The sequence below is a fragment of the Salmo salar genome, chromosome 25 (genome assembly GCF_965601325.2).
Source record: "Salmo salar chromosome 25, fSalSal1, whole genome shotgun sequence".
NCBI classification, from domain to species: domain Eukaryota; kingdom Metazoa; phylum Chordata; class Actinopteri; order Salmoniformes; family Salmonidae; genus Salmo; species Salmo salar.
The window spans coordinates 36,748,706-36,760,000 of NC_138315.1; the positions used below are offsets into that span (position 1 = coordinate 36,748,706).

General features: G+C 45.2%; 1 protein-coding gene across 2 annotated transcripts in view; it reads right to left on the bottom strand.

Annotated features, from left to right (window-relative positions):
- Nucleotides 1–11,295, bottom strand: part of col4a1 (collagen, type IV, alpha 1) — a 163,337-nt gene that overhangs the window by 43,983 nt on the left and 108,059 nt on the right. For both annotated transcript variants that reach the window (XM_045707489.2, XM_082969133.1), the window contains one exon: nt 2,025–2,084. In XM_045707489.2, coding sequence (XP_045563445.1) covers nt 2,025–2,084 — 60 coding nt within the window. The remainder of the gene's footprint in view (nt 1–2,024; nt 2,085–11,295) is intronic.

Consider the following 11,295-nt stretch of genomic DNA (forward strand, 5'->3'; position numbering starts at 1 on the left):
CGTGGTACCTTCAGGCATTTGGAAATTGCTCCCAAGGATGAACCAGACTTGTGGAGGTCTACAAATGTGGAGGTCTTGGCTGATTTCTTTTGATTTTCCCATGATGTCAAGCAAAGAGGCACTGAGTTTGAAGGTAGGCCTTGAAATACATCCACAGGTACACCTCCAATTGACTCAAATGATGTCAATTAACCTATCAGAAGCTTCTAAAGCCATGACATCATTTTCGGGAATTTTCCAAGCTTTTTAAAGGCACAGTCAACTTAGTGTATGTTAACTTCTGACCCACTGGAATTATGACACAGTGAATTATAAGTGAAATAATCTGTCTGTAAACAATTACTTGTGTCATGCACAAAGTAGGATGTCCTAATCGACTTGCCAAAACTATAGCTTGTTAGCAAGAAATTTGTGGAGTGGTTGAAAAACAAGATTTAATGACTCCAACCTAAGTGTATGTAAACTTCCGACTTCAACTGTATAAATCATTGGCTCTTGCCCATTGAACTACATTCTGAGCTGCCAAGAGTGAAAGACAGGGAACTAGAAGGGAGAGGAGGCGTGGGAAAAATGTGGTATTTGGAGCCCTTTTTGTGTATGTCTGTCTTTCTTAAGGCGTCAGCATGCTTCGGGTCGGTTGACCACACTCCCTTAAATGACCTACGCTTGAAAAACAAGACAAAAGTGTCAATAGTACAGTTTAACCATCTACACTTCCTGAAAATAGTCAGAATGAATCTAAGATAACTCAAGAAATCTGCCATTCATTCTGACGTTTTTGTAGAAGTTGTCTTAGTCGCTCAATCTTACATCTAACTAAGATGTTTAGTGCAGTTTTTCTCAAGTTACTTTTTTGTTGTTGTTGCATGAATACGATTAGTTTCTCATTGAATCACAGCAAGCACATAATTGAAGAATCCCCACTGTTGACCAATCACCGACAAAGGGGCGTAGACTTTTAAGATGTTGTGTGCAAGAACAGCCTTATCGAAAACCAAAATGAACAACAACGTCACAAAATGCAATCATAATACATGGACTGTTTTGAATGGGAAGCATGCCGATGCCTTTACTCTCGCGCCCTGCCGTCTCTTTCTTCTACCTCCATCCCTCCATTCCTAAAGCTCACAAACATAACGTTCTGGGCCATGGGAACCAGGACACGGGCTGGTTGCCAAGGGAACAGAACGTCGTGGGCAACAGGAAGTGACATCATCATAGTGAACATATGCAGGGAGAATTGAAACAGTGGTTGATTTGCCAGTCTTCAACACCTTTCAACAGAGACTGAGACATGAGGTATGACCTCACCAGGCTCAGCCTGTCAGTCAGTCAGTACAGGCCTGGCTCCAGAGAACACACAGCACACAGTTGTCCTCTGTGGACAATCTCTGTCTGGCTACTGTTTCTTGAACACAGAATAGATAAGACACTGTTGCGAGGTTCTAATGTGTGTGAGAAAATACACATAGAGTAGCAACGCAATTGTTGTTTTCTGAGCTCCCTGAGATAACAAAGGCCGTGTCTGTATATCTTCTTAGAAACTTTTAACCACAATTAGAAACACTGCATGATTGCTGGATTTACTTTTACAGTGCATTACTGTTTCAAGAGTGTATGAGAGATTGTTTGGTCCGGTAGGAATGCCGCTCTCAGCCCAGCTGTGTGTCCGGACATGCTCTAATTCCGCCTGATTCCAGTCCGTCTCCATCCTGATCCCTGCTCCGTGTCGGCCCTCTGCTCCTCTGTTTTACAGCCAGGACTACTAAGTCCCACTGAGCTGACCCCTGACCCCTAACCCCTAACCCGGAACCCACAAACAACGCTCTGCCACGCCCCTTTGAGCCTATCAGGGATTCTGGACTGTTTTGAAGTTCTACAATCTGTAGTTTCTTGGTGGGGATCTTAGGAGAAGAGAGAGTAGGTGAAAGAGTGAGACACAACGTGAAGAAAACCAGAGAGTGAGAGAAGACAACCAATATGAAACTGGTAGACAATGAGGAACTGATGGATAGAATGCTCACCTTTGCTCCTTTCACTCCACTGCAGTCACATTTTCCTTCACATGATGACCCAGAGCAGCCCTACAGTTAAAGAGAGGGAGAGAGAGAGAGAGAAAGTCCATATTACAGTCATTACATAGACATCAGTAACCAAGTGTAGACTGAGACAGCATTTTACACCAGAGGGCAACATAATCCCCCCTAGTATTACAACGATTTCTGATTTATCTGCCCATGTCAGAGAGGCTACAAACAACAAACACCGACATGCTAACACACATACACATACACACACAGTGTGAACCAGGATCATTTGATCAGTTCAGGAGATAAAGGGGGTGTTAACTGCTGTCATTTGCTTTTCAGCTCTGTACCAGCTCTCCTGCAGCAATCCTACCCGGCAGTTACCAACATGACAGTTTACCAGCTGGCCTCACTAATCTCTCAACGGGATCCCCTCTCCCTCCCTGCTCTCCTCTCCCTACCCTCCTCTCTTCTCCCTCCCCTTCCCTCCCCTCCCCTCCCCTTCTCTATTCTCCCTCGCCTACCCGTCCCGTCCCCTCCCCTCCCTCCCCTCCCTCCTCTCACTCCCCTCCCCTTCCCTCTTCTCCCTCCCATCCCTTTCCTTCTTCTCCCTCCCCTTCCCTCTTCTCCCTCCCCTCCCCTCTCCCTCCTCTACCCTTCCCTCTCCCCCCTTCCCTTTTCTCTCTCCCCTCCCCTCCCCTCCCCTCCCTCCCCTCCCTCCTCTCACTCCCCTCCCCTTCCCTCTTCTCCCTCCCATCCCTTTCCTTCTTCTCCCTCCCCTTCCCTCTTCTCCCTCCCCTCCCCTCTCCCTCCTCTACCCTTCCCTCTCCCCCCTTCCCTTTTCTCTCTCCCCTCCCCTCCCCTTCCCTTTTCTCCCTCCCCTCTCCCTCCTCTCCCTCCCTTTCTCTCCCCTCTTCTCCTCTCCTCTCTTCTCCCATTCACTCCTCTCTCTCTCCCCCCTTTCCCTTCCCTCCTCTCCCCTCCCTCCCCCTTTCCTTCCTCTCTCCCTTCTCTCCCTCTTTCCCTCTCCCTCCCCTACTCTCCTCTCCCAGGGACTAGAGCCTGGGACCTGGCCTGTACTCTTCCTCTCCTCTCTTCCCTCCCTCCCTCTATCATCCAGCTGTTCCTTTGCTTCTTGCCAGAGTCCTGTCAGGCAGGGCAGGCCGGAGTCTATCAACTGACACTGGGTCTACACTGTGGACAAGGCTACAGAGAACACAGGAGCAGTACCCCCTAAACACACACACACACACACACACACACACACACACACACACACACACACACACACACACACACACACACACACACACACACACACACACACACACACACACACACACACACACACACACACACACACACACACACACAGAGTCTCATCTCCATTATCTACCCCTCACTTCCTTTCTCAATACCCATTCACTCCCCACTCCTTCCCCCTCACACAGCCTTGCTTCCGCTCCATCTCATGTCCTGGCTGGATCAATGTGTAGGTTCTGCTGCTGTTGATATGAGAACCCTGGTAAACATGGGAATTAGTCACCCTCTACAAGTCACTCCAGGCTGGATATACACCCTGCTCTCCCCACTATCCTCATCCTCATTCTGAATTCACTGTGCATCACCCTCTCTTCTTCACCCTCTCTTCTTCATAAAATCGCTCTCCCTCTTTCTCTCTTTCTCCCACTCCTTCTTTCTCTCTCTTTCTCTCCACATCCCTCTCTCTCATGTTTTTATAGAGATTTCACTAGATGTCCTTCTAATGTACCGGAGGTAGAGTGAGCACCTGCTTTAGATCAGATCATAACACAGAGAGAGAGAGAAAGCAAGAGAGAGCACACTGCCCACAAAATGAGGTGGAAACTGAGTTGCACTTCCTAACCTCCTACCAAATGTATGACCATATTAGAGACACATATTTCCCTCAGATTACACAGATCCACAAAGAATTTGAAAACAAACCCAATTTTGATAAACTCCCATATCTATTGGGTGAAATACCATTTGTGGCCTGTTGCCACAAGAAAAGGGCAACCAGTGAAGAACAAATACCATTGTAAATAAAACCCATATTTATGTTTATTTATTTTCTTTATTCTTTTGGAACTTCTGTGAGTGTAATGTTTATTATCTATTTCACTTGCTTTGGCAAAGTTAATATACATTTCCTGTGCCAATAAAGCCCTTAAATGGAATTGAAAATTAGAGAGAATATGAGAGAGAACATTTGAACATTTGGCAATGTTAACATATGTTTCCCATGGCAATAAAGCCCCTTGAATTGAATTGAATTGAGAGACAGAGAGATAGAGAGAGAGAGAGAGCCAAGAGAGAGAAAGAGAGAGAGAGGGCCATGAGAGAGAGAGAGACAAGAGAGAGAAAGAGAGAGCCAAGAGAGAGAGAGAGAGCCAAGAGAGAGAGAGAGAAAGAGAGGGCCAAGAGAGAGAGAGAAAGAAAGAGAGAGAGAGAGAGACAAGAGAGAGAGAGACGAGAGAGAGAGAGAGAGAGAGAGAGAGAGAGAGAGAGAGAGAGAGAGACAAGAGAGAGAGAGAGACGAGAGAGAGAGCCAAGAGAGAGAAAGAGAGAGGGAGAGAGAGAGAGAGAGAGAGAGAGAGAGAGAGAGAGAGAGAGAGAGAGAGAGAGAGAGCCGAGAGAGAAAGAGAGAGGGAGAGAGAGAGAGAGAGAGAGAGAGAGAGAGAGAGAGACTGTAATGAACTAACTGCGTACATGTGTTACTCGTAATGGCAACATCCACTAACAGTATGGCTTCTGATGCACAGAACCGTTCTACTGCACCACGATTTATAGCTATCACCATGGTTATTAGATAGTGTCTAATTCTTCCACCTGTTGTTCTCACTCTGTTTCTCCTTTTCTCTCTGCCTCCCACTCTCTTTCTCTGTCTTCCACTCAATCGCTTTCCCTCCATCCTCCTGTTAGACAAAACCTCTCCATCGTTCTCTGATCAGACATTCCAGCAGGCTCTTCACACTACTGAGACGCCCCGACCCTCTAATCCAGAACACACTCTGACACGCATGACGAGAGAATGTCTCCGTGTGTGTGTATGTGTGTGAATGTGTGGGAATGTGTGTGAATGTGTGTGAATGTGTGTGAATGTGTGTGCTTGTGTGTGAATGTGTGGGAATGTGTGTGAATGTGTGTGAATGTGTGTGAATGTGTGGGAATGTGTGTGAACGTGTGTGAATGTGTGTGCTTGTGTGTGAATGTGTGTGAATGTGTGGGAATGTGTGTGAATGTGTGAATGTGTGTGAATGTGTGTGAATGTGTGTGCTTGTGTGTGAATGTGTGTGAATGTGTGGGAATGTGTGTGAATGTGTGAATGTGTGTGAACGTGTGTGAATGTGTGTGCTTGTGTGTGAATGTGTGTGAATGTGTGGGAATGTGTGTGAATGTGTGAATGTGTGTGAATGTGTGTGAATGTGTGTGAATGTGTGTGAATGTGTGGGAATGTGTGGGAATGTGTGTGAATGTGTGTGAATGTGTGGGAATGTGTGTGAATGTGTGTGAATGTGTGTGAATGTGTGTGAATGTGTGGGAATGTGTGTGAATGTGTGTGAATGTGTGGGAATGTGTGTGAATGTGTGTGAATGTGTGGGAATGTGTGTGAATGTGTGTGCTTGTTCATGTCTGTCCGGTCCATCCTGTTATGTTCTCACACTCTGCCATTCTGTGATGTCTGTTACAGCTCTCCAACCACAACATGCTATCTGACAGGAGATCAAAGGAAGTGGAGTGTCTTTCATCCCGTTTTTGTTATGCCTTCTTAGTCCTGTTACACATCTCTCTAAACCCAAACACCAGATGGGTGAGATGGCAGGCAGACTAAACTGACATCCACACAAAACAGACTTCTAGTTAATGGCCTGTGCTGCTGTAGAGAGAGCTGGGGCTGATTCAGTATCTGGTCCTATGTGTAAAGGGATCTTAGGACGGCGATATCGCCTAGATTCCCAGGTGTATAGGTCAATGGGGACTATTGTGACTAACAGAAAGCAGTAGAATGTATAAACCATCTCTCTGTGTGTGTCTGGAATGTTTTCCACTGGTTTAGTCATGAGGTTAACAGGCGTGCAGGGATGAAATGAGTGTTAACATGATGAGAAAGGAGGATATTAGGAATTAAATTAATGTTAAAGGATAGGAGGTGAAGATTCTCTATGAGTCTTGACTTGGCTGTGATGCCATTTTCCCAGAATTAGCAGTTGCATGCATACTCAAACACTGAACAGACGATCCAACAGATTCCAAGCAGACTTCAAGAGAAAATAAACTGTTTCTGAGGAGAGGAGAGATTCCTGGATGTTGAGAGGAGTGTAATGGGTTTCTAGGTATACAGTACACAATGACTCCCAGGTCTGGAGCGGTTCAAATAAACACCTCAACAGAAACCACACAGGTCTGTGAACCTGTGACTGTCTATCATGTTTATGCTTGTGTATCTGTCTGTCAAACCTGTGCAGTTCTAAATGTTTTCTATGTATATATGAAAGTTATATGAAAGTTTTTATGTGCATGCCTGTGTGTGTGTGTTTGTTTCCGTGTGTATGTATGAGTGGGTTATTGTGGACGTGAGTGTGTGTTTGTGTCTATGGTCTATGCTGGACAGGGCCAATGGGCTCCAATGTTTGTTTAGAAACAGACAGATAGCATCTCAAAGTGTCAGCAGAGAGAGGGATAGAGAGAGAGAGAGAGAGAGAGAGAGAGAGAGAGAGAGAGAGAGAGAGAGAGATAGAGAGATAGAGAGAGAGAGAGAGAGAGAGAGAGAGAGAGAGAGAGAGAGAGAGAGAGAGAGAGAGAGTCAGTATAGTAGGAAGGAACTGTGATAGGACCAGAGTATAGTAGGAAGGAACTGTGATAGGACCAGAGGTAGAAATATCTACAAGCTTTGTGTGGATTCATGTTGGGGGATGTCGAATCCCTTGGCCATTTGTGTTAATCCCAAGAGTTTAGCCCAGTTCAACACTTTCCAATTGTTGTCTTCTAACGTCATAGCTGGTTTGTCTAACGTCACTACTCAGAAATAAATGCTATTCTCATTAACTCTGTATACTGAGGAGAGGAGATAGGAAATAAGAGAAGAGAGTGGAGGGGGCTGGTGAGTAATGTTTATGCTCTATATTAGAGGGCTGGGGAGAGAGTGGAGAGGGGCTGGTCAGTCAATTAGCCCATGTTAGCTAAAAATGAGAGAGAGAGAGAGAGAGAGAGAGAGAGAGGAGAGAGAGTCCTGTCCTCTCCTAGCAACAGGACTTTCCCTGAAGTCCTAAGGCTAAGACAAACAGGGTTCCTCTCACTGTGACATTCTGAGGGGATTTCCGTATTAATCTGCGATTTACATAGCATCTGTATGAAACAGCTACCCTCTGTTCTCCTTCTTCCTGTTACAGACAAGCAGTGGAACAAGCTGTGATCAGACACAGATCTGGTCAAAACATCGACACTATGAAAAGAGTCTAATCAAAATGGTTCGTTTCCATGGTGCTTTGGTAATGAAAAGGCAGAATGACTTTTTCCTCACTGTGTGTGAGAGAGACCATTTTGGCTGGTATCACTTCTAATGACTCAAGTCACTGCCATGTCCTGTAGAGCTGAGCTGTAAACTGGGGGTACCGTAAGCATGTCCTGTAGAGCTGAGCTGTAAACTGGGGGTACCGTAAAGCTAAATGACCAGATGGGGGCAGAAACATGCCCAATGCAGGAGTTTTTATCAATATCAAATCAGTTCTGGGTAACAATTAAGTATCTTACTGTAAAAATTGTCCCCACACAATGAAATCAGGGAGAGGACTATGGAACTGCGTCCGTTAGTCAGTTTGTATTTTCGTACATTTGTAAGTTCGTCACATGAGATGCCAAAACTTGCCGAAACGTGTGTAAATGATGCATCTTGCCATAGAAATCCAGCAATTTACAAAATTACACTGATTGGCCAGATGCTGGTGCTATAACAAGCGATTGAAAATGCTAACTTTGAAAGGTCCCACCCGTTAGATATTCAGTACATACAAAACTACATTCAGTACATACAACACTTAAAACTAGCTGTTATTTTGTTTTGTTTGGAACTCTCTTTGGGGGAGAGGAAAGGATGGGAGGGGGTCTTCCCTTCTTCCTTCCCCACAGATATGTATTTCACTGAGGGGAAAACCATGGAGATAACTTCCATCTCAACTCTCTCCAGACCCAGGGGGTTTTGTGTATCCATTGTATGGATAATGTGATCTTCACCACATTAGCCTGATCAGCTAAAGACCCTTTAAACAGAGGATAATGAGTTACGGTAAGGTTGCACAACTCTCAGGTTTATTTGACCTGTCTGTTCTGTGTTGTAGGTGTTTGGCACACAGAGAGATGTGTTCTAATTAGCCATAATGACCTCTGATGTGGTCTGGCTCCATTTCCCACAATTCAGATGATAACCGTTGCACAACATTATAATCATGAAGTTGCCTCTACCCTCCTCCCTGGTCCCATTCCCACATGCCTGGTTGCTCTCGGGTGAATTATTTTCTCATTGGTGTGATCTGTAAGGAGACTGGGTAGGTGAAAGAAATGAATAAAACCTCTTAACGATCTCTACAGATCGGTGTCCCACCCTCGGGACGGTTGAGCTAATGTGCTCTGAAACAAATAAAGATTACTAAATGATTCTTCCTCAGCTCTTAAGGTTTCTTGGCCGACTTTTGCCCAATAAAGAACCTCACTGGGTGGGGCTGGAGAGAGTAAGTCGCCATAGTGATATCACCCATCAAGTGTTTTCAGATCAGTGAGAACAAGGAAATAGAAGATAGGAAAGGAATGAGATAGGAAAGGATTTGACCCTTGTCTGTTGCACATGTGACCCTTGTCCACTGGCCCGGTAACTCACCAAGCTGTATCATGGTAAATCATCCAGTAATCTAAACCACATCTCATCTGTTGAAATCCCATGTGTAACAGACTATTACAATCCATCACATGAGGTGCTGTGGCAACTAGCCTAATAATAGCCCTGCCATAACTGGCTCCCAGATATCCCATTACAATAAGCCTCATACTCAACACTGGGAAAGTGTTTCCAGTCAGTGGCTCAATTATAGTCACCATCAAGTCCTAATACCATCCCGCTCCATTATAGTCACCATCAAGTCCTAATACCATCCCGCTCCATTATAGTCACCATCAAGTCCTAATACCATCCCGCTCCATTATAGTCACCATCAAGTCCTAATACCGTCCCGCTCCATTATAGTCACCATCAAGTCCTAATACCATCCCGCTCCATTATAATCACCATCAAGTCCTAATACCGTCCCGCTCCATTATAGTCACCATCAAGTCCTAATACCATCCCGCTCCATTATAGTCACCATCAAGTCCTAATACCATCCCGCTCCATTATAGTCACCATCAAGTCCTAATACCATCCCGCTCCATTATAGTCACCATCAAGTCCTAATACCGTCCCGCTCCATTATAGTCACCATCAAGTCCTAATACCATCCCGCTCCATTATAGTCACCATCAAGTCCTAATATCATCCCGCTCCATTATAATCACCATCAAGTCCTAATACCGTCCCGCTCCATTATAGTCACCATCAAGTCCTAATACCATCCCGCTCCATTATAATCACCATCAAGTCCTAATACCGTCCCGCTCCATTATAGTCACCATCAAGTCCTAATACCATCCCACTCCATTATAATCACCATCAAGTCCTAATACCGTCCCGCTCCATTATAGTCACCATCAAGTCCTAATACCATCCCGCTCCATTATAGTCACCATCAAGTCCTAATACCATCCCACTCCATTATAATCACCATCAAGTCCTAATACCGTCCCGCTCCATTATAGTCACCATCAAGTCCTAATACCGTCCCGCTCCATTATAGTCACCATCAAGTCCTAATACCATCCCGCTCCATTATAGTCACCATCAAGTCCTAATATCATCCCGCTCCATTATAGTCACCATCAAGTCCTAATACCATCCCGCTCCATTATAGTCACCATCAAGTCCTAATACCATCCCGCTCCATTATAGTCACCATCAAGTACTAATACCATCCCGCTCCATTATAGTCACCATCAAGTCCTAATACCATCCCGCTCCATTATAGTCACCATCAAGTCCTAATACCATTCCGCTCCATTATAGTCACCATCAAGTCCTAATACCATCCCGCTCCATTATAGTCACCATCAAGTCCTAATACCATCCCGCTCCATTATAGTCACCATCAAGTCACCATCAAGTCCTAATACCATCCCGCTCCATTATAGTCACCATCAAGTCCTAATACCATTCCGCTCCATTATAGTCACCATCAAGTCCTAATACCATCCATCTCCATTATAGTCACCATCAAGTCCTAATACCATCCCGCTCCATTATAGTCACCATCAAGTCCTAATACCATCCCGCTCCATTATAGTCACCATCAAGTCCTAATACCATTCCGCTCCATTATAGTCACCATCAAGTCCTAATACATCCCGCTCCATTATAGTCACCATCAAGTCCTAATACCATCCCGCTCCATTATAGTCACCATCAAGTCCTAATCTTATCCCGCTCCATTATAGTCACCATCAAGTCCTAATACCATCCCGCTCCATTATAGTCACCATCAAGTCCTAATCTGATCCCGCTCCATTATAGTCACCATCAAGTCCTAATACCATCCCGCTCCATTATAGTCACCATCAAGTCCTAATACCATCCCGCTCCATTATAGTCACCATCAAGTCCTAATACCATCCCGCTCCATTATAGTCACCATCAAGTCCTAATACCATCCCGCTCCATTATAGTCACCATCAAGTCCTAATACCATCCCGCTCCATTATAGTCAAATTAGCACTAGCAGGGGCTATCCTCCTGGCCTAACCAGTGGCAGCCGGCCCATAAAGAGTTAGTCACGGCACTGAACCGCAGGTCATGGCTTCCATATGGACAATCTGGGTCGTTTTACTCCATAAAAGCCATAAAGTCCTCGCCCTGCACCAAGCCTCATTAGGCTGGCCAGTATGAGCTCAGTAATCATTAAGGAGAATGACCGTTGCTTTGTCTGTGTGTTACAGACCCGTCACACATGGTCAACAGCATTTAACTAACAACACATACATAAACACACACTACACACACACTACACACACACTACACACACTACACACAGGTGACTCAGGCACTTGTGATAGCAGGAAGATCTAGGAAGGAGTGGGTATAGAGTGGGTATGGAAGTGTGTGTGTGTGCGT